The following is a 24314-nucleotide window of genomic DNA, read 5'->3' as shown; positions in this document are numbered from 1 at the left end:
ATTAAGATATAGGAAACCTTGTAGCAAGGCCAAACACACAGCCATTTTCTCATGCATCCATTAAACCAATTTTAATGAAACTGTCACTCCAAGTTCTTAAACTCTGATATTTTTTCCTTGGGTCACAGTTAACCTAAATTGACCTAGTATATGCCTGGGGTCCTATCGAACAACATAAAATCATTTTTTCTTAACTCTTCCCTTCCTATTTGTACAGCTGGATTTCCTTAAATTTCTTAAAGTTGATTACCCTTCCAATTATCTCTTGCCACCTGGTATAGACCAAAAAGCTTGTAAAAAGTAGAATGATACCTGATTCAGCATGTCAAGATTTTTTGAAAGTGAAACTAGGATTTAGCAATGTTTACTAAGACAGCTAGTACCTGGGATAACTCTTCAGCTTAAAGAGGTTCCCAGACTCAGAGCAGTGGAGAAGAAAGGCTCTTTCCACCAGAACATGCTGCTCCTCAGCCAGAGCAGACTGCTGAGAACAATCTTGCTAATATTTATACAGTTCCAAGCTGCTTTTTGGGCAGTGCATGCCAATCACCACAATCTAGGCCTTCATTATTGCCATCTATCTACCTATTTTTAAATAAACCTCAACTGGAGCATGCAGTACTTTATAGCTATAGTAACTAGAGCTCTCTTGAGGCTTACATTTTAGCAAAGTGAGGGTGTGTAATTTTTTGTTGTCTTATTTGGATGTGGAAAAATTCCTGGTGTAATTGTTGCATGGGTGCCTGCAGGTGAATGGGGAAGAAGTGATTTCTAATACTTCATCTTCCTTATTCCTTGCCAATGCATGCCTGCTATCCCCTCAAGCGGTATAGTGTCGCATGAGCAGTAAGCAGCCTACCCTTCAGTTGTGCTATTCGGTGATAAAGCAAGTCCTGCTTCTCCTGATCCTTTCTGCTGGTGTCACTTCTTCCTGGGATCATCATTTTATTTGCCACAGTCCAGGCTGCTGTGAAGGTGGACAATATCCTCCAGTGAGAAGAGGAACCTCAATTATTTGGGTCAGAAAAGCAAATTTCTTTAGATGAGATTGGCCCAGCAGCCTCTTAAGCTATAGAATGCATGAAGAAAGAAAGAAAGAAAGAAAGAAAGAAAGAAAGAAAGAAAGAAAACTGCTTAACCCTTTACAGAACCTCAGTGTACTGTTCTAGATGTGATGGTGTGAGTACTACTTACTCTTCTTAGTCTGAAGCAGTCACAACACTGTATATGGAAGCTGGTATCACGGCCTGCTTTAAGTCTGTCAGCTAAGAATGGCAGCTTGGTCTTTGTCCACCGTGAGAAGTCTGACCAGTAAGACTGAGTATGTGTTTGTACTGAGGCCAGGTCTTAGACCAGACAGAAAGAGATCCAGAAAATCTGAGGAATCCAGATAAAACTGCAGATGTTTTCCCATAGCTTTTTCAATAATGTGCCCTGAAAAGGAAGATGAGAGACTGCAATAATCTTGCCAATTATCTGTGTCAAAGATTTATTGTGCAAAGGTCTCATATTTGCTTATATTAAGACTGATATCCTTCTCCCTTTAGGGAGACAGACAGAAAAAATAGACTGATATGTGAATTAGAAATTTTTTTAGCTTCCACTAGAGAGATGCACAAATTGCAGCACAAAGTTTGCTGAACACTTCCAGTGAAGTGAAGTGCAACTGGAGGAAAGTTAACCTGGCGAGTGCTATGTGAATTTGGACTAGAGATGGCTGCTTGTATGGGATGCTATCAATCCTAGACAGAACAACTCATGTATGAAAATATCAAAAAAGATACCGAAGATAACCAAAGATATCCAAGCCCGCTGGCTTGGATAACTTTTAACTGCAAGGGGTTTGGTGACAATGAAAGTTAACTTCACTTGTGTTTAAAGTGAAATACTTGTAGAACTGGAAATAACTCGAAACTTACCTCCCCAGAAAATAAGGAAAGTATATCTGCTCTTAGCACTAAGGAGGCAGTATGAGTATTCTGCAGCTCCTTACCAGAAGTGTGAAAAATAGTTCAGTGTAGCTAGAATCGCCCTTTCTGCAGCTTGAAAGTAAACACACTAAAATAAACAGTCCTATAGTACAAAATGTTATGAAAAAGCTGTCAACCTGAGAGTGAGCAGCCTATATTAAGATCAGTCACACCTTTCTGCTTGCATGTAGGGCTTAAATGTATGTATAACACTGTGGGGAGAAAGGGAAGTGCTTTGGTAGAAAAAGGGGATTTTGTATCTTACTGGGGAAACTCATATCAAGAGTCTGGGGCAGCATCAACATACCTGTAAATATTCCTTCTTTTGAAGACACCACTGTCCTTGCTTCCCATTTTACATAATAAAACTGCAGACCTCATAGCAGCAACCTGACAGCTTAGAGATGTTTCCCCTGGCTACAAGAAAGACATTGAAGGGCTGAAGTGTGTCCAGAGAAGGGCAATGAAACTGGGGAAGGGTCTTGAGCACAAGTCTAAGGAGCAGCTGAGGGAACTGGGGTTTTTTAGTCTGGAGAAAAGAAGGCTCAGGGTGACCTTATTGCTCTCTACAACCTCTTGAAAGGAGGTTGTAGCCAGGGGATGGTTGGTCTTCTTTCAGGTAACAAGTGACAACACAAAAGGAAATGGCCTGAAGTTGCACCAGAGGAGGCTTAGATTGGATCTTAGGAACATTTTTTTTCACTGAAATTGTTGCCAAGTATTGGAACAAGCTGCCCAGGAAAGTGGTTGAGTCACCATTCCTGGAGGCATTTAAAAGATGTGTAGATATGGTGTTTAGGGACGTGGTTTAGTGGACAACTTGGCAGGGCTGGGTTAATGGTTGGACTTGATTATAGAGGTCTTTTCCAAACTAAATGATTCTGTTCTATGAATCCTTGTAGAGCTCAGCAGGAGAGGTTCTGTTGGGAACACCATACAAACCACATCTGTCACTTGGGTATGGAAAATATGCCTGACCTCTGTAAACAGATTTTCATGCAAGAGCAGGTTTTATGCTAGTATGTAGTAATATTGCTGGGTAGTTCAGCAGCAGTGATTAAATGCAACATCCTACTCCCAAGCTATTGGAAGGCATGTCAGCTGTACTTGAACACTCTGAAAAACCTTGCACACTAGCAACTTACTAGTTTGAAGTGGTGTTGCCTAGTTTGGCTCTTCAATGAATAGCAGAGCTGTAGAGATGCTTGATGTGTTTTTCTTTCCTTTTAAAGTTCAGCAGTCAGCATCTAGGTTACTGGTACAATTTTTAAGAAAGGCACAAGTAATTACTGTAAACAAATCCTGTCTGAAGAAATCAGTCTATTTACTCTTCTGAATGTTGTGTGTCACTGACAGAGGATGATGGCATTAGAGCTAACCATGGTGCCGCTAACAAGGGTCCTTCCTTCTTGCCTCACACAAGCATTTTATTTTAGAAGTGTTTCTCTTCTTAGTAGCAGTTCCAGCTCCTGAAGCAACCAGTTCTTGCATCTTGTCTGTTATGGAAAGATTTTTATCATATATTTGGACTGTTATATTAACTGACTATTTTTTTGAGGCAAAAGTGGAGAGCAGAGAATTACTTTCAAACCAGCAGAATGGAAGTTCCTGTCCTGAAGCTTTTGTGCACAGCAACTTCTTCAATTTGTGATCCAGAAAGATTTTGGTAGTGGGGAAAACTTCTCTGCTACTGCCTGTGCTGTCCCAAAAGTCTGTAACTGCCTGACAGTCCAAGAAAGCATTGTCCAGCACTTTCTTCGCACAGGCAAACCCTGGATGGTTACGCCTACAAAACTGAGGGAAGCATTTAGTTCAAATGGAAGTAGAAAGATGAGAATTACTGTTAAACATTGTAAAATGTGGTGCAAACAGAACTACAGAAGTAATGAAACAATGAATCTTTCCCTTAGGGATTTGGGAGGAAAAGTTTATTTTTTTCAGACTTTTGACAGGAGTTTAATTCCTGTTTTGTACTTCCTTTCTTGATTCTTTCCCTCTTGGTCTAAATTCCTGGCTGGCACACTTTTTTCTTGATTAGCAGGATTGAATTATTTCACTTTGAATTTAACACTTGCCTTGCATTTAATGTATCTGTCTGGTCACTGTGGAATACACCACGGTGGGTTTGGCACTTGAAGCATTGAATATTAAGCCAAGCCTGAGATCCTTATGATGTCAACATCATCCTACTGAAGGGCTATTCAGAAGACTCTCTGCGGGCATGCTGAATCAAGAGTTAAGATTTCTAAATGGTGTTTTTAAAAGTTATCGTCTGACCTGTATAAAGCTGAGTCTCTGAAACTACCTGTCTGTAGATCAGATGCATATGATATTAATGTCAAAAAACTGCATGTGTTGGTAGGTGTCACTACTGCAGTGATTTGTAGGGGGAGTGAATAGTACCTCATGGCACTTAACTGAATAGTTAATTTATCTATTACCTGAACAGTTCTCTTCTGGTAAGGAGAATATGTCTTTATTGTCACCGCTTAATCTGTAGACTAGAAGTCCAGGGATAACACATGCTCTATGATGTTAGGAAAATCCTTTCTTTTTAACAGTACTGGAGTAGCGTCAGTCATAAATGTAAGAGAGCTGCTGCTGCTTTCGCAAGCTACTCTGTATTTAATAAGAGTACATGATATTAGGTATGAACAAGGTGAAATTCCAGTCTTTTCTTCAGTTTTCCTGTCTCTGACACTTCAGAGGAGTAGTAGAGCAGTAGGGGCAACTTCCTTTATTACTCTCTATAGCTTTGAGGCCCTTGGGGGCTGTGAAGGCTATTACTCTGTATAGCTGATTAGGCCAGAACTCAACTCTGATCATCTCTCTGGAGATGGCAAGGTAGGCCTGTAGAAGGAGATGTATCAGTTCTGTCCCTTGACAGTGCTTCAGAAGCTTTGGCACTGGACTGCTGATGACAGCCCATGTAAAGCTGCATGAAATGGGGAGAAGCTCCTGATGCAATCATCTTTGGTTAAACGTTGTCTTTGGATCATAAAGGGGTAAGAATATAGTTAAGGAAAGTGAACCCTTGAGTGTTTTCAATACCTCCTTTTTTAATATCCCTTCTGTGCAATGGAATTTCAGACTTGGCATTCATTTAGTATGCGTCTCCTGATGGGCAGCCAGCCCTTGATAGGTTTTGAACTAATGAGATCAGCTATTTCTAATATCTACTTCTTGGTTCTGCTGTTGGCAGCAGTTACACCAAACATAATGAAGGCTGGATGCCAGCTTCAATTTGAATGCCTTTCAGCATTTTTGAGGAATTGATTTAGGGACCAAAGTTTGTAGAGCTATCGAGTTATAATGGGTGGCATTCTTCATCCTGGAAGATCTACAAGGACAAATAATTTGTGATGGAAGAAGTGCCTTTGTATAGTTTTATTTCCATTGGAGCTTAACCCTGAAGATGTGGCTGCCAAACTGTGTTCAATTGTCATGTCTCCTTAGGAGATTATCTTCTAGCAGAATAGAGAAGTTCCAGAGGTGGTGGTGGTTTTCATACACCTGCTTTGTCTACAGTAATAATGTCTAATACATATGGCTGTGACTGAAGGGTGACAGTTGTTGTGGTGTAGACTAGAAAGTGGGAAAAGGGTACCTGGCTTGAGGTAAACTCAGTTGTATCTGTCTTGCTGTGAGTACTTACATAATGTGCCTTGTATGCATACCAAAGGGAGTGGTATTCATGTAGGAGACAGTGTTTGGGAGGTTACAAAGCCATCTTTGGTGAGACTCAATATCTGCTTTCTGCAGTGGGCAGTCTCTGGCATGGCTAGAAACTTTTGTCTTACTGAGAAGAAGGGGTTATGGGAGGAGAATATGTCACTTTTATCTTGCTAGTTTGGGGTATTTAGAAAGCGTATCAACTAACTTGGAGAGTCCACTTAGAGTGGGTGGCCACTCTTCAGCAATAACACTGTGCAAGTAAAGGGCAAAGTACTTTGAGTTGTTGAGAGAAAGAACATAGGAAGATGCTTAAGAAGGGGGTGCGGATGAACTGGTGTCAGGTTATGAAGACAAATTTTAGGGGCTTTGGATTTAAAAGGAAGCCCTTTATACCTAGCAGGCTACTGATGAAAAATCAGCAGAGAATATGTACTTCATCAAACAGCTTATTCATTTAAGAATACTTCAGCAAAACTTAGTTGTCATCAGACATGATTGCAGTTTATGTGTAGCCCCACAGAACATGCCAAAGACTCATGTGAAAAGCTTATACCAAGACTATTTCAGTACTCCAAGCTCTTGCAAATGGGGAAGAGGTATTCCTAGGCTGACTGCAGAGCCAGTCCTGCTAAAAGTAGTACAAGAGGGGAAATAGGCTCAAGAAAGTATTATTTCAGAGCCTCTTTCTCTAAGTCTGGCTAGACTTCCCATGCCAGTTCACAGAACTCTAGAAACTCTGGAACTGACTTTTAGTGGTTTGTGCAGTGGAGGGTAAGAAAGTACATACATCAGTCTCCATGATTCGAGAGAACTGTGGCCAAGAGGGAAGAGCCTGTCCGATGGTTTGAAGTATTCAGTATTCCGATGTTTGGGTGAGCATGGGGATCACTCTTCATGGAAATCTTGCTTGAGTTACTGTCCTTTGTTGAAGTATACACCTGGTATTACTTCAACCCTTCTGCTTTTCTGAGAGCTTCTTGTGAGAAAAAGATATCCCATTACAATGGAATAGCTGACTTCTCACCTAGTGACAGCACAAAGTTGTAATCCTGCTACATTTGCTAGTGGAAATCAACAGCTTCAACTGTGACAGATTAAAGTAGGGGATATAGTTACTGGGAGATTAACTTGGCATAAGGTATACAGTAGGATGTTTTAAGTTTGTTTTTTGAGGTATGCTGAATAAGCACAGGACTTCCTAAACTAGAAAGACTAGATCATATTATTAAACAATACAATTTAGTGAAGACAAGATTCCACGTTTTATATTAATGGAAGTTTTGCTATTATTGTCTTGGGATGAGAAATTCATTGCCTGACTGTTCAAACACTTGGATTTTCTATCTGGTTCAACATGTATAGTTGCAAAGGTAAAGAGAAGAAATAGTCCAAGTTAAACATATCTTTTCTTGTCAATGTGTTCGACAAATTAAATTTAATCTTAAATTTGTTCTAGGCTTACGTGTTTCCTTGGCTGCAGGAATACTCTGAGTAGGAGAGTGAGTTTTGACAGAAACTGAAGTAATTACTTCAAATAAATTAAATCAGTCTCTACCTTAGTACTGCCAGACTTAGTATAAAGATGTAGAAGTTGTGTGTTAGGAATGTGAGACTTCAGATGAAGTTTCTGTTTTCTGTTTAAGTTTTGGGTTCTTCCTCTGTTCAGATGACTGGTGTACTGAACTTATGAGATGCTTAAACCTGTGACTTACAAAACTGAAGTTGGATTTTATGAAGGTGATACAGGAATGTGGATATAAAAATTGTTGGGAGAAGGAATTATTTTAAAATATGACATTAATTTCTTGTCCCTGATGTCTCTGGCATTTTCTTTCCCATAAGTAAATGTAATTAAGCACTTTCATAAACTTGCATGTCAAAGCAAAAAGAGAAAATTTTAAAAGTTCACTCCCTAACTGCAATGACCTTTTTTTTTTTTTTTTTCTATGAACAATAAAATCACAAGAAAAAACCCCGAGAGCTGCTCTGAGATGAAGTGCAATTCTAAGGGTTTCTCCCAAACCCTTGGTGGGCTTTCCTCCCAAACCTTTGGTGGGCTCTTCAAATACTCCATTAGGCAGCTTCTCTGGATCTAGTGCCCCATCTTCTAAAAACAGAATACGGCTGCTGCATCATGTTTGGGTATCAGTTTGCAAAGAAAATGAAAATATTATATCCTAGCTAAAAGTCATCTAAGAGATGAAGCATAATACTTTAGTGCAGCCCTTCATTTGTAGTGTACACAAAGCAAAGATTGAGGGAGGATAGTATGAGGGAAGGAAAAATCACTATAGGAAAATGAGGTTTCTAGCCTGTAAGAGCAAAAAGTTGTCTTGAATTCAACTCATGCAAATAAATCTAGAGTTTGCTGGCTTTGCAATGTAATCCCATACATTTGCTCAGTCTTCACCATCCTCAAGCACAGGCTCTGTACTTTGAACCCATTCTTATTTGCACAGCTGGAGGCTTGGGGTTGAAATGTAAGTGGTGCCTTAACTTAGGCTAGATTCTTCACTTTGCAGAAAGGGTGACTCAAGGAATAAAAGGTATTACAATATCTTTCTTGTGAGTACCTTCTGCCTGGGGGAAGTGCCCTTCTGAAATTTGTTGGGAAAGCCTTAAGTCTTGGTGTAAAACTGTAGGATGCTAAAAAACCCCACTTTAAGATGGGACTTCTAGAACCTTTGTCTTAAAAAAGTTATTCAGGTGCCAGTGAAGTACAAACTTCTGAGCATTTCCAAAAAGGGTATATTAAAGTAAGTCAATCTCTTCCTTCCCATGCCCCGAAACACATGAGAACCTTCCCAAGAAGCTCACTTCAAAAGCCTTTTTTCACTTGCTAGATTCTGAGGCTGCATGGGCACTTTCGGGACAGAGGCTGGACAGCCTGGTCAGCTGTTGGGAGTTTGGTGGCTCTGGCTGGTTGATGTCTTTCTGCACATGTAAGACTGCAAACCCTGAGAGAGTTTTTAAGACTTTCAGATTTTCCTCTTTGTATTCCTAGAAGTGAGGCATTTTGGGTCTCTGGCTCAGAATAGGATCTCTGACCCCTGTGAAACCTGCTAGGCTTATGGTTCCATGGCTGGAAGCTTGGCTGAAGTCCAAAACCAGTGCTTCAAATTGAAGTGCTTGTGCCCTGTAGGCAACTTGCCATGGGGCTGAGAGTCTAGCCGTGATTAAAACTGGAACTTGGCTCCAGTTGTGCCTCCAGAATGGCTGGTTGCACCAGTTTGGAGCCTGAAACCAAGGCATAAAAATGTGAAATGATTCTTTCCAACAGCAACAAAAATATTGGGAAGTTTATAGTCTCCCTTAATGTGTAAAATGGTATGGTTTTCCTGGGGACTTCTCTCTGGGAAGGACTTGCTCATTTGTGCTTAAATCAAGCCAGTCTGAGTATGTTGACTAATGAGTTGGTGATCTGTGCCATGTGAATATATGTAGATGAATCACACTTTCCCCAGGTGTGTTCTAAGGGTCTTCAAACTTGAAATCTGCCAAAACAGGAGTAAAATATTTCAAGTGCTGTTTGGTCTATCTCAGTTTTGTTAGGCGGCAGCACTCTGCAGTATTAATCTGAAGTGAAGCTGCTAAATAGCAGAGGCACGTCTGTTTTGATCTGTAGTGAACTTTAGATTTGTTTTTCAATAGATTTCCACTTTCTCACGTTCATGTCGTTTGTGTCCCTTGCTCCCTCTTTTCCCTGAAGCCTTGCTAAGGCAAGTTACTGTGGTACTACAATGCCTTGGCCATTTCTCGTTACCTCCATCACAAAAGGCTGTGCTGTTCTGTTTGTGCTTATAGTGTACCCAGATGGTGAATAGAATGAGTGACCACCAAGCTCATTTTCACTTGTGGGGTCAGACCTTTTTCTGCTAAATAACACAAGTGTTCCCAGCTGCTGTGCAGCTGCAGGGAGTCTGCTTTCCTTCACAGGCATTAAAAACCCTTTAATCAGTGTTTGTTGTTTGTCAGCAGTGGTGTTGAGGTGTGGAGAAAAAGAACAGATATGCTTTGTTGGCAAAGTTAACTTCATTCTGACCTCTTATCTTTCCTTTTTCTTTTCAAGTCTGAAGAAGCAGAAAGCAGTTTGGGAAGTGGTTTCTACAAGCACCTGTGTAAATGTATTTGCTGAAGGAGGAGGTTTGTGTCCTGATACAGATAAAACATTTGACTTAAAAGATGCTCTGAGAGCTGCATTGAACTGGAAACTCTTTAGGGCAGGGACTAAACTGGTTGGAATAGGCACTCTGCAGACTCCCTTAGTGTAAATAAATGTTACATAAATACAAATACTGTTGCTTAATACTAGTGTTACTTATCTTAGTATTGAGTCTATATTCAAGAGATCCCATTTGCAATCTGGTCAATTTTAACTTTTTCCTGTAAAATAGATTATTCCTTCTACTTTTGGAAGAGGGTTTGTTTGGGGTTTTTTTGTTTTTGTTTTTCTTTTTTAGCTGGGGTTTTGTGTTTGTGGTGGTTTGTTTGTTTTCCTTGTAATTCCACTTTTAATAGCTTTCTTCTCATGAGGGAAAAGAGAGGAGATAAAGAACTGATAAGCCATCTCCAATCCATTTGCTTTGGATGTAGTCTGTTCTGAAACCAATGGGAACACAGAAAAGAAGCTTTGAGAAGTTTCAGAACTAAGATAATTATTTTCCTCTTCTTTCTTGATGAAGCTTGGAAATCTGCTGGTGTTGCACATGTTTGCTTTTTCTCTGAGTCCAAGTTTGCTTGCATTGTGTGTCTGTGTGTAGAGCACTAAGGGCTGCTCCATGAGTAGTGGTTCTGGTGTTTGCAAAGTCTGTTTTTGTGTGCGTCCTGGAGCTGTTGGGACATCAGGTTTTGATTTGAGCTTCGAAGGTCATCACAGGACATTTGGCATTAAAGGCAGAATATCTACCTTGCTGCTCTTCCCCTGGAAAGACCAGAGAATCACATTCCTGTCTTGGCTGTGTCCAGGGAGGGTGGGTGCCTGGCATTAGGGCACACTGCTTACAGCCCTCAGCCCAGCTCAGCAGTATCTCCAGCAGTGACCAAGGGGCTCTTCTGGAGCAGGGCTGTGCCCTTGGGAAAGCAGTACCTGCTTGCTCAAAGTAGGAATTATGAAATAAAAATAGAGCTGACTACATATGGATAGTGTTCCTAGCTGTTAAAATTACAGAACCAAGGGCGTGACAACCATGGCAGACACATTTTAGCATTCATCCATTCTTTTTCTTCATGCAACTGAGATTGCTTTACAGAGGAGGTCATGCTCTCAGATGGGTAAAATGCTAAAGGAAGACTTTCTGTGCTGGGTGGGAGGGGATGTACTCTCAAAGCATTTAGTATATTAAATGTCTTTGGGTAGTCTGTATTGACCATCACTTCTGTAGTGAATGAATGCTTACCTGCTGTAAAGGGGACAAAGAATGGCCATTTTATACCTGAATGCTGTCAGTGCTGCTGGGCAAAGATATGGGCTGTGAGCTACAGTGGAGGAGGCACCCTACTCTCAGGGGGAGTTTCTGAAGCCCTTTGGAACTCCTGGAGACATTGCTGGCCTTTCTGGCAGCATGGTTTGCTTGCGTGAGAAGAACTCTGATGAGGCAGGTGTGATCCTGGGTCCTTCTTGAGTTTAATGCAGACTTGCACAGTTACAATCTACCTGAACACAACAAGCACCATCTTGTGCAGCTACGTAAACCATAAACTTTTTTGGCAAGGCAGGTCTGGCATCTTCAGTGTCTGGAAAGCACCGAACATGCTGTGTGGGCGCCCTACTGTAGTCCAAATTACAAATGCTAAAAAGGCTTTTGATTTCTTTTTCTATTTTTTTTTCCTAATAACGTGGTTCTTGGCTTAATTTGGGTAGGCAAGAACTTCACAGACTGCATTGGGGTGCTCTGCGTGTTTCCTCAGGCCCTCATAATTAATCAATGTCGAGTTGTTTCTCTGTCTGCAAGGAGGCTCCTGAGGAAAGCTCTTCCACAGCCTTAGGTTTAACTTGTTTGTCAGCCTTGAGAACTACTTTTTATTCTTTAGAATGAAGAAGGGGTCTTCTTGATCTATAAGCCTCCTTTATACTAAGTATTTTGGTACAGGCTGCAGAAAGCTTAAGTGAGTTGTCATGATACAAGATGACTTTCAATAAGTTGGTAATATGGTTTGATGCTGAGAACCAGTATTCTAGATTTTTTTGTTGAACCTCTGGATAAGTCATACCTGTGGAACTCAGCTTCTGACAAGGAATTTGCAAAAAGTTTCATGCCAGTAGCTCAAGTCTCCAGTTGTGATAAATAGGAGCTCTGTGTGTTCCTTCTAAACCAGAATGGCTCCTGTGTTGAACGGAATATTTAATTGCTGCATGTGCACCATACTGTCCTGTCAGACAGCTCTGCCTTGAGAGTCTGTTTATACATACAGAGACCTGAAAAGCCTTGTGAGTCTTTCAGGGTCTGACATCACATGCTGGGAGGAGGCTTCAGCACCTTCAGTCTGTTGCATTTTGCTGTATGTTTACAGTCACTACTGATCTTTGCCTTGTGGGGGTGACAGAAAGATGTTATTGTAGCCAGAGTAATTACAACTTAAGTTGTGATAGTCCAGCCACTGAAAAGAAAAAAAATCTGGTCCAGCTTTGCAGTGTTTTTATAGTCTAGTCCAAGTCTCTATAAACAATTTAAAATTGCCTTCAGGTTGAAATTTTCCAATTTCCCATTTTGAGCAGGTGTTGCCAGGTTATAGAATGTGTTGCAGAAAAGGAACAAAAACATTTCAAAAACACTGTGCTGTAACAAATATGTCAAGTCTGTAACAGATGAGATTTTAAAAAAAGTTTGCCCCACCAAAAGTAAAACGAGTGCGAACCTTGCTTGCTTTTCCCAGCTGTCGTGTTTAAATAGGGGGTTTAGTAGTGCATTAGTCTTCAAAAGACCCAGCAGTACAGTATGAAAATATGAAACTTTACAATTGTTTTTCATTTAACTGGGGAGAAAAGATGTTTTTGTAACAAAAAACCCACCAACAACCAAATTTCAGAGATGTATGTTCTCGGAGTGGTTAAAAACCAACCCAAACTAGGCTTCAGGCAATGTTTTTTCAACAGCTTTAACCTCAAAGCATAGAGTAGACAGCTTTGTAGGAAACTGTAACACCAAGGTGATTATGGCAGTGACTCACACTTCCCTGTAAGGCATCCAGCTATCAACACACTTGGAGAGCTGTGGCTTTGTGCATACAGGCAGGGTGTCAGTCAGTGCCCATTTGCCAGCCAGCTCTGAACTGCTGAGCTCAGAGCTGCTTTGACAGCGAGCTGGGATGTCGGTGTGTTAGCAGCTCTGGTGCCCCCAGGTTTGCAAGAGGCTGTAGAAATGGGAGGTAGGGACTGGGAAGTGCAAGGCAGGTTTGACTTGCCTTTTCTTTGCTTAATCCTCATGGAACTTGTTTGAAGAGTCCTTTGAAATCTTCCTGTGAGCAGGTGGTTGGGTAACAAAAGTCTGACAAACCACTAAGTGGGGTTGTATGGAAAGAGAAGAAGGCTGCTACTATCATGACTTGCCAAAAGTTTCTGCAAGTGGTTGTGGAAAGATGACCGTTGGTTTGGATCCCCAGGAAAACAACGTGAATTTGGGAAAGAGGGCTGGGTGTCCCTATAGGCAGCTCAGAGTAGAGTTGAGGGTAGAACAATAAACTATCTTCCAGATGTAAGGTTTTACAGGGAACAAACAGACAGAAGATGGGGACTCACATGTTTTGTGGGTTTCCCCATCACAAAAAATGAGGCAGAACACCAAGGAAAACAGTAGTGATCATGAGAAGTGATCTGGAAGAGAAATTGGAAGGTTGGGGTTATTCAAACTACAGAAGACTGACAAGGAATGCCACATTTATATAAAATGGGTTGCATCATAATGGAATGCTCAGGAAGAAGAGGTATGCAGAAAGATGATATAAATTCAAACTTCTGAAAAGAAATAGGTTTTCATGTAGTGTGCAATTAGATTGTGGGATGCATGGAGTGCAATTGCCAGCTGTGCTGGGTGCCATCAGAATGGAACAAAAGGTGACTTTGGGAGCCTGTAGACCTGCTCTTGCAGGTGGTATTTACAGATGATATAAACAGCGCTTTCAAAAACATCACTGGTGATATAAAACTGGTCACGTGCATGGTTCAGCTACCAAGGCCAATCTTGATAGTTCATTTGTATTCCTCTGTCTTTGGTGATACATTTTTTGTGGCTCTGACTAAAATTGTCTAGTACCAGATACTGTTTGTGGCACAGCACTGGGCAAGTTAGGCTGTTGTGACTCAGTATTGCCCTTCCCGTGTGGGTTGTGTTTGGCTTTGCACATCTTACTTTTTTAGAGGTGAGGCAGAGTGAGTAATGTTTCCATTTTATTAAAGAGAATGGAATGGCAAAGACCGTTAATTTTTTTTAAAGATGTACGTGTTTCATTTAAAGTTCCCTTCAGGCAAACTCAGCTTTGTTAAGCAGCTTAAAATGCATTCTAGTCATATTGCTATTGTCATAAAGAAAAAAATACACCATGCTCGGTTTTGGGAAACCAAACAAAACCACTGTTTTTTTTTTTCTCCCTCCTTTTTTCACTTCCTTCAGTTTTTAATAAGCGACCGTGACAGAGACCCCCAGTGTAACCTGCACTGCTCCAGGTCCCAGTCCAAGCCCCTGTGTGCCTCTGACGGCAGAACCTACGAGTCCATGTGCGACTACCAGAGAGCCAAGTGCCGCGAGCCCAGTCTGAGCGTGACGCATCGTGGCCGCTGCAAAGGTGGGTGCATTCAAATGCCTCTGGGAGGAGAAGTGGGAGGCCTACCTCATAACAAATGGAATCCTTAGACCTTTGAGTTTAGTACCGTGCTCTGAGAGTAATCTGATTTGGAAGTGGGCATTCCTGCAAACATGGGTGTCTGAGTCTTGGTTTAGGCAGTAGAGTATGAGCTGACTGAATTATCAATGAAAGAAGGCAAAGAAGTCACAGATATCACAGCCACAGCTTCTGAAAAAGGGCTGAAATATATGTCTGCAGAGAGAAACAACTGGCCCTGTTGAAGTACAAAACCAGATACTGGAAGCAGACTTCTTCCTTGCTACCTGTGCTGATGAGGAATCAAGACACCTTTGACCCTTTGACTGACAGGAATTTGGAGTGGGGAAGAATGTGATGCACACTAGATGTCTAGTCCCTTTTCAGACATACACAGCCTCTCTGTTCTGAGCTAATTAAGAAGACAGTGCACGCAAGGCTTTACATGGCTCTTTTCTTCCCTGTTTGCTGTTACATGTTGACTTAGAAGTGTGAGTACCGTCTCTCAATTCAGCTCTTTGGCATAGGCTAAAGATGAAGTTGAAACTTTTAAAACGATTATTGGTGTCTTGTCACACAAATGGTTTGCGATTGCAATAATGTGAGAAATAAAGTGGAGCCCATTTTCTGAGAGCACAATTGGCTCAGAGGGCAGATGGCACAGGTGTTTTTGGCAGTGGATTAAAGTGACAGGAGAAAATCATTAAAATCGATGTGACAGAATAAAAATAATTCATTTAAGTCCGGCATTTGTTTATAAAGCCTTTTTTTACTATAATAAAAATGTATCTTTGTTAAAATTACTTGGTATAAAATGGAAATCTCTTTTCAGTGTATTAACAGACTTTATGGTTTAGGTGAATTGTGAACCTGACTTCAAATATTGCTCTCTTTTAAACAGTTTCTCATTGGAAAAACTTACCTGTACTTTTTTGTTTATTTGTTTTTCACCACTGCTGAGTTGGTTTATGGCAGCTTCTCTCATTGATTGAGGCCTTTGAATCAGGCTTCTTTCTAAATACTGGAAGCCAGAACCTTTCTTCACAGAGTTTAAGAAGCCCTTGGATTGTTCTTGCAAGTGATGCGTTTTTCAGTATCACAATAAGATGCAGTATGGTGAGAGTCCTGTTTTTGCTTTCATCCCTTGACCAGAGTGTCTTAAGTATCAGCTCCATAGCTGATATTGGCACATTAACTGGCACTGCTCAGTTGCTTAAAACATGAGATCTGAAATGGAGTATATCTGCATACTAAACTGTCTGTTTCTGGAAGCTGACAAAATTTGCTTCCCAAACTATGTGGCCTACTGCATATTGTGATTCCAGAGTCCCAAAAAGGTAACTGAGACTTTTTTGTCTTGGGCACAGGTAAAATACACTTTCTTTCTGCTCTCTGATGCAACTGAAATGTTTAGTTGACGCTAACTTGCATTCTCCTTTCCTTTTTCCTCTTACCCTGTGGTACCATACCGTACCTAACAACCTGGGTGCGTTTGTAAACTGCAGGTCTTGCTTTTAACCCACTGACACTCCTGCCAATCCCTGTGAAGTAGGAATACTCTTTCAACTGTCACATGCAAATTTAACCTAGCTGGTAATTTCCATATGTGCTGCTCTTGAAAGGTGTTTTGTTTTTTTAGCTGCATTAGGAACATGACCTCTAGTGCATAAAGATCACAGTTGTTTGCAAATCCGGGCAGTTGAGACAGCTGTGCTGAACCACAGGCTGTTGGCCGGGTCTGTATTGTGTGCTTGCAAAAAGGAAGGTATTGCCGACAGTATTTGAGCACCTTGTACTGCAGCAAGCTATACCCTGAACAGTCTTCTCTCCTCCTGCATGACAGATGCTCTGCAGGAGGCCTCCCATGAAACTGTAAGGGATCCTGTGGGCTATGGAGCTCAGTCACATACAGCTGTGATAGATACTGTACCCAAGAACTTATCCTTTTGGAATGAGAAGCTTTAACTTGCGCTTCACTCTCTGAAGGGGGAAAAATAACAGGCGACTAAAATAAGTAAAAGAGAAAGTATATTGTGAACAGCAAGGCATAGTTCTGCAGCCCAGAATACCATAGGCTTCCAGTGTATATGCTGATGACTTGAACTGTGCTTGTGCCAAGGAAAACAGAATGGTTTCCATAGTGAGAACAGAACCTTTTTGATTCAACTTAATGCTCTGTTCTCTCTCAAGAAACTAAGGACCTTTAAAGATGAAATCTTGCCAGCCCTTTGGGAGCTATAACCCTTATTCAGTTCTTATTTGTTGCTAGCTTCCTCATGTGCTTTTCAATTAAATTCCTTCAGTGCTAAATTATCTGAGCTCCCTCCAAACCCTCACATATCACAAAGGGTTAAAAGTTAGGAGTACCTTAAAGTGATCAAATTATGGCATCCCTGACAAATGGAGCATCACTGATGAGATTCTAGGGAATAGTTCCAGATGGTATAGCTGTGTCTAAAATACACAGCCAAGCAATGCTACCTGGATCTTTTCTCAGGAGGTGTCATAATATCTGATGTTAAATAAGAGTTATACCTCAAAACTTTGCAGCGGTGGAGTACAAATACTTGTTAATCTTGACAGTTTGCAAGGATTGTCTTATTTATGCAGTGATTGTCTTATTTGTATGTATCTGTGGCTTAGAACACATTAAGTTCTGTGTTAATTGATTGATTTCTAGGAACTTCTTTGGCTTATTTAATTACAATGTGGGAGTGTTCTGAAAGTTCTCTTTAGATTTATTAATTAGATTAATAAGTCAGCTGGTACAGAGTTTGTTCTTAGATCACAAGTCACTGTGTAGAGTGAACCTATCTGTAAATTTCTGGTGGAGATTGTAACAGGACCTTCAGCCTTTCTCCTGGGACATAGGAAATGAACACAGCTTTTGGCTAATGTGCTAGAAAGTCAGCTGACTGATGGGTTATTTGAAGATAATCTTCTCTACATACTATTTTTGTTGGACAGGAGATGATATTTTGAAACCACTTTGTCTGCTCACTAGATCCATGTATTCTGTCTTCAAACTTACTTTATTCTCCCTTGACTGTGAATAAGAATGTCCTTCCTTGGCAGTAGTTAGTAAAATCTAAAATGTTACTTTCAATTACTTCGCAAATCTAGGCATGTTCTGAATAAATAGGGAACTCTGGAGTAGAAATGCATTGTGAATATCAAAAAAGGAACAAAGTGCATTGGTATGAAAGGAAGACAAGAAGGTGATCAGGAGCAGTCTGCGTGGATGGGGAACTCATGCTTAACCAACCAGATTGCCTTCTATCATGGGACAACTGGCTGGATAGATGAGGGAAGAGTAGTAGGTGTTGTCCACCTGGACTTCAGGAAGGCTTTTGACACTCTCTCCCATGATGCCCTCACAGGAAAGCTCAGGGAGCACAGACTGGACATGTGTACAGTGAGGTTGTTTGAGAGCTGTGTGAATGCCAAATCTCAGGGGGCTGGGATCAGTGGCAGAGGTGTGGTTGGAAGCCTGTCATTAGTGATGGCCCACAAGGTTCAGTATTGGATCCATTATCATTTGACTTGTCCATCAGTGACTTGGATGAAGATACAGATGCCTCTTCAGCAAGTTTGTTAATAATTCAAAGCTAGGAGGGCTGTGGAACTCTTCAGAAAGATTTGAATGTTGGAGGGATGAGGAGAGGGGAACCTTACTGAAATTCAACAGAGTATGGACTCCTACACCTGGGAAGGAATAACCTCCTGCACAAGTAGAGGCTGGGGGCAGGCCTGCTGGAAAGCAGCTCTGTAGAGAAGGACCTGGGGGTCCTGGTGGACAACAAAATGCCCATGAGCCAGCAGTGCTCTTGTAGCCAAGAAGGCCAATGGTGCCCTGGGGTGTATCAAGAAGAGCACTGGCAGCAGGTCAAGGAAAGTGATTCTGCCTCTCTACTCAGCCTTGGTGAGGCCACATCTGGAACGCTGTGTGCAGTTCTGGGCTCCTCAATACCAGAGAGACGTGGAGATTCTGGAGAGGGTCCAGCAGAGGGTGACAAAGATAATGAGGGGACTGAAGCACCTCACTTGTGAGGAAACACTGAAGGAGCTGGGCCTGTTTATTCTGGAGAAGATGTGACTGAGAGGGGACCTCATCAGTGTGTATACATATCTTGAAAGGAAGGTGTCACAGGATGGATATGCGTGTTTTGGTAGTGCCAAGCAATAGGACAAGAGTCAATGGGCAGAAACCGGAACACAGGTCATTCCACCTGAACATGAGGGAGAACATTTTTCCTGTGAAGGTAACTGAACACTGGAACAGCTGCCCAAAGAGGTTGTAGAGTCTCTTCCCCAGGAGATATCTGTAGCTGTGTACTCAGTCCTGAGTAGTGTGCTCCAAGGGACCCTGTGTTAGCAGGAAGTTTGGACAAGATGACCTCCAGTGGTCCCTACCAACCCGAACCATTCTCTGTGGGTGAATGAAGTTTGAGATTGCAGGTCTAGGACTTGACCCAAATGAAGTGGAAAACAGTGAGGAGAGTGAATAATGATTGATCTCCTGTACAATAGATAGGCATGTTTTTGTAGTTTGCTGAGAGATCAATTTTTCCCTGTTTTATGCTAATACACAGATAATTGAGTAAATGGGTATGAATCTGCTGACTGAAGTAGCTGAACTGCTTCATGTCTGGTGGAGACCTGGTCTGTATGTGAGACAGTTACCTGATGGAACTGGAAATAGTTAAAAAGCTGCTTGGATCAATTTCAGCTATTTGAACTTGGGATACATAGAAGAACTAAAATTAAGTAGCTTTAATAGATTTCGGTGGTTGCCTTATATTGATTTGCTGCTAGTGCTATGTGAATCCTGAAGATGTTTTACTTTGTGTTATTAGGAGAGCTTGGGTCTTTATACCATGATGTTGTGTGGTGTCAATACTGCCTCTGCCTTTTGAAGAGAGGATGCTGGAATTCTTGGAGCCTGTTCAGGAGTGCAGTGTGTATATTATGAGGGACACGGTGGTCTTGTTTGAATAAACTATTCATGGATAAGATCAGCCATGGTAACTAGCCAATTTCATTGCAAAATCCAAAATTATGTGCACCTGCATTGTGCTGATTAGGCCAGAGATGTCAAAAACATCACTTGTAGTTAACAATCTCCTGGTTGCCAGCTGCCAGCTTGAGAATTAATTTTCTTTAAAAGGCAGCTTTCTGAGCTACACTAAATCTGTCCCAAGATTGAAGATATTTAAAGTAAAATTAAGCAGGTCTGCTTTCAAAAGAAGTTATGCTGTTTTGGTTTTCCACCTAATGTCATTTAGGGAAAAGTGTCCAATTTAGTCTGCTTGAACCATGAAACTGGAATGCATTAATGCCATTCTGGTTTATAAACATGGTGTTTGATATTCCAGAGGACATTTCTTCTCAGGGAAGAAAGTACTGAAACACTTGGGTAAGCAGTCAAAATGCAGAATAGTGTATATGAACCTAGAATCATAAGATCAGGCTTTAGTAAAATTTGTAATGCATCTTATTTGGGGTGAGCTATTTGACAGCTACTTTTTAAACACTTGGCACTTATGTAATACTTTACATTTTCTAATTAACAAAGCAAAAATAGCAAGGTGAAGTCATCCCACTGAAATCACATGTTGATGCAAACATTATAAAAATACCAGCCTGTGGAGTGAGGAAGAGAAGGATTGACAGTCCTTTTAAAAACAAACTGGTAAATGTTGATCTTAAAGGCACTGTTTTTACTGGAACTGATCTGTGGAAGACTGACAAAAAAGATAGCAATATGCACGCGCCTTTCCACCCAGCGTGGTATATAGGTGTTTGTTCCAAATCAAGGCTGTAAAAGGACTGGCATGACCTTTGGAAATCAATGAGGGAGGATGGGAGAAGTAATCAGTCCTGAGTGTTCATGAACAGGAGAAAAACTGTCTTCTCTGTGCTTCAGCAGCAATTTTTGAAGAGTCACCCCTTGAGCCAATAGTTGAAGTGCAAAAGGTGCTACGACAGAAATGAGCTCGTGGTGTAGCTCCGTGGTGTAGTGGTGGTGTGCTATGAAGTGTGCTCTGCTGAGTGGGAGTAGAGTTCAATATATACAGGCCAGTTAAAATTACCAGGAGGGACATGGTAGCCTTAGCAGTAATATGTTTATATTATCTTCTTCAAGTGAGGACTTGATCTTGCCTATGTTTCTTTGTTCATTAGAAAAAATGATTAGACAAAGAATCTGGGTTAGCTTCCCTTCTGCCTGGGCTTCTCATGTATTTGTACTGCAGGAGATATCACAAAATGTTTATTTCTACCAGCTCTGTGCTGAAGCATCCAGTTTCAGTCGTGTATTGTAAGTGTGCCAGCACTAAAGCAGATGCTATGTGGAAGTGCTTTATGCTTCTGTTTGATGTTCGGGAGAGGAACCAGAAACAACTGTCTGCAGTCTTATGTCCTCATATATAGAGGCTAGAAAATGCTTTCATTTGGGAACTTGTGGTTTGATTGTCATATAAGAAATTCACACCTGTTTTTTTCCTTGCAAGAGCACATCTCCCTAATCTATGCTGATTTTTTTTTTTGCTACTTAGTTGTCCCATGTGAAGCCAAAGTTGAAAGTGTTTTCAGTCAAGCAGCTATGAAAGAAAGTGCAGGCACACCATCTGGTTTTGTAGTAGTGTCCTCTGTCATGCCAAGCAGGATTAGACTCTTAAGCTTGAGCAGCAGTCTGCAGGTGATAGATGTTCCAGTTAAATGCATTGCCAGTCCTCCCTTTCAGCTGAAGGAGTGAGCACATGTTTGGAAGGATCAGTTGGGAGGACTGTCCTCCATTGGAGATGTGCAAACAAGGTCTGATCCTCTGGTTATGTTGGCAAGCAGGCAAAAAGGAAATTCCATGTCAAAGCTTATGAATAACTAGAAAAAAAATACAGTGTAAATTTTATTCAAATCTTTTTTTATTCTGTAACAATTTCATTCTTTGTACAGGTGCATAATGGGCCCACCTGAGATCAAAGCTCCATGTGCTTTGGTATTGTGCAAACACCCAACAAACAAATCAGTCTAAAGATAAGTGATGTAGGATCAGAAGTGACATGAGGTCACAGGGAAGCGAGATGATCAACTTGTAATCATTCAGTGGTCATTGGCAAAATTGAAACAGGTACTGTTGCTTTCTAACCCAGTGCCTAAGCAGCTGGCATCTGTACTGTATACCATTGCTATGAATCATTCTTTTTCCAGAGAGAACGGTTTGATTTTTCATACTTTCAGAAGCTTTGTGAAATCCTTCCTGGGAAGTAACGTGATACGTTTAAAATGAAACTGTGTTGGCAAAGTGGAAACTTAATCTCTCGAGTCATCAGTTGTATAAATAAAATACTCAGCCTGAAAGCTTTGGTCTGTCTTTATCAAAACTATTTACAACACTGTCATTGATTTCTGTTTCTAGAGATGCTTAGATGGAAGCTACTTCTATTGCCACACAATGTGAATTCAATTGCTCTAAGAACCCAGACGGACTTTCTAATTTAATGCTGGTATTAGTGATTCTGTTGTCAAAGTTCATGTGATCTATGAAACAGAATGTGATCTTCAGGGATCCAGTGGAATTTTTTGTTAACCAATATGATTACCATGCCTGGTACAATGAGGATTGAAACTTGTTCACTCTGTATGGTGCTGCTTGAAGTTTCTGTACTGAAAATCGTTAGTGAGTGGATTCATGGGAGAGGAAAGAAGATGCTAGTTCTGGTGTCGGAATGCCATGGAAACAGATGTTCACCGTTTTCCTTCTCTTTCTAGACTGAACAGCAGTATTGTTAGACCTGATGTTTTTAAATGTAAACACCGAGTCAGTCTGGATCTCTGCAGGGCAGAACTTTCCTCTTTTGACTCATCAGTCATTAATTAGAGTTAGACTTATCTGGGTATACTCTGTAACAGTGAACTCAACCTGGAAGGGGTTAAGGTCATGCTGCATTTTGCCATCATCTGAAGTAAGAACTGAGATCTTAACCCCTTCAAACTCTGCCTGCAGAGCAAGTTTTTTTCTTGTCTGCCAAGTGAGTAACTGATATGAGAAAGTTGTAATGCACACCTGGCTCTAAGCACTGGGACTAGAGGTAAAAGCTGAGTTTCAGGAAAGCACAGGAAATGGCATATCTGTCTCATCTGAACCACACAAAGGTGGAAGTTCATATGGATGACTGACTATTTTAGTATTTTCCTGGGAGAGTTGCTCAGAGAAGAAGGGATCATCACTTCTTTTCCACATAGCTCACTGCTCAGCCTGAATTATTTGGTTTATACTCAGCCATCCAGTTTCAAGCTGTTAATGTTAATGGCTTTTCATTGTGTGGACATTGTGCTCCAGTGATGGTTGAAAGAAACTTCCAGGATCCTTAGATGACCATAAAAACTATTGACTAGGAAATTAAGCAGCTCTTAATTAACTGGCATGTAGCTTGATTTCTAGGTTCATATTTGTCTTTAGGACCATGAGTGGTAACTCCATATCTACCTTGTCAATGTGTGGGTAATGGTCTTTTATGCTTTATATTTATTTGTTTTGGGGGGTTTTAATTTGTTTTGGGGGTTTTTCCCTTGCAGCTGCATGGGTCATCTGCTAGCTTTTGGAGAGGCCAAATTGCAATGTAAGTGAATTTTGCTTTTCTCGTTGTAGATGCTGGCCAAAGCAAATGTCGATTAGAGAGAGCTCAAGCACTGGAACAGGCAAAGAAGCCCCAGGAGGCAGTCTTCATCCCAGAGTGCAATGAGGATGGGTCATTCATGCAGGTAAAATTTCTGTTTGCTTCATTCAGCCAGGCTTCAGGTGTCTGTGGGAGGTTCAGTGTTAAGGCATGAGCCAAGTGATGATAGAGTGGGTGCACACTTGGATTCAGTTACTTGGATAAAAATTTGAAAGCTGGGAATTTCTTTAACCAGATGGAAAATTTGATTCAGTCACAATACCTTAAAAGACATACAGATATGCAATTGCATCCAGCTCCACTGTAGTACAGAAACAAATGGCATTAATCTTCAGCATTGCATAAAAAGAAAAACAGTTGCAGGGGAGGTCAACTGTTCCATGAGGAGGAGCTGTAAAGAGAGCTGTGGCTTACACAGAGCAGGGTGAATGCAGCTGATTCTGCTATTACCTCTGTTTCATTTATCCCAGGAAAAAAAGCAGTCTATTCAGCCTGTTCCTTCTGCAAGGTACTTCTTGTACTCTGTCCTGTAGTGATTTGGAGGACTGGCAGAGGGAAGGTGGAACTGCTCTGTTTGGAGTTTTGATTCTCCACTGTTCTGTTGCTGAAGTTTGCCAAAGCAGGGTAGAAATGAAGAGTGATACCTGGTTCTGTTACCACTAGCATATTGAGTAATGTCCTAGTGCTGACTGAACTGGCTGTTGAAAATGGTTCATGCACAATTTCCTGACACACTTTCATGCTGTCTGCTCAGTTTTGCATGCATCTAAGAAGCCAAAAACCTGCAACCTTGTGACCTCTACTTTGTGGATTTAGGTAAAACACAGTATGTTTTTTGCCTAACCTTCCATACATCTAATACTGCTCTAGATACCTTCTTTCTCAGAGAAATTGTAGGATACATTGGTTGTTTCCAAGGTCTACTGAAGGTAAAAGAAATTCCAAAACAGAATCAATATTAGCTTAAAAAAGATGAGAAAGGCAGAGCACTTTGGATATGGTTCAAACATTTTGTGATGCCTGGGGGAATAGGAGAGGAAAGATTTTTTTTTTTGTGATAACCCACCAAAAATTTTATTCCCCTCCTCAGCCTTACCCTTCCATTATCTGGTGTGTGGGAGGGTTTTTGTTTGGTTTGGGTTTTTTGTTTGTTTGTTTGTTTTTTGTTGATGAAGTG

General features: G+C 41.0%; 1 protein-coding gene across 3 annotated transcripts in view; it reads left to right on the top strand.

Moving 5' to 3' along the window:
• The window catches only part of SMOC1 (SPARC related modular calcium binding 1), a 131395-nt gene that overhangs the window by 27396 nt on the left and 79685 nt on the right, over positions 1-24314 (top strand). For all 3 annotated transcript variants that reach the window (XM_063398710.1, XM_063398709.1, XM_063398707.1), the window contains exons 2-3: positions 14252-14423; positions 23110-23222. In XM_063398710.1, the coding sequence (XP_063254780.1) occupies positions 14252-14423; positions 23110-23222 (285 nt within the window). The remainder of the gene's footprint in view (positions 1-14251; positions 14424-23109; positions 23223-24314) is intronic.

This window comes from Prinia subflava, chromosome 5 (genome assembly GCF_021018805.1).
Source record: "Prinia subflava isolate CZ2003 ecotype Zambia chromosome 5, Cam_Psub_1.2, whole genome shotgun sequence".
Taxonomy (NCBI): domain Eukaryota; kingdom Metazoa; phylum Chordata; class Aves; order Passeriformes; family Cisticolidae; genus Prinia; species Prinia subflava.
The sequence above is the reverse complement of the archived record's forward strand: the minus strand, read 5'-3'. Positions and strand labels throughout refer to the sequence as shown.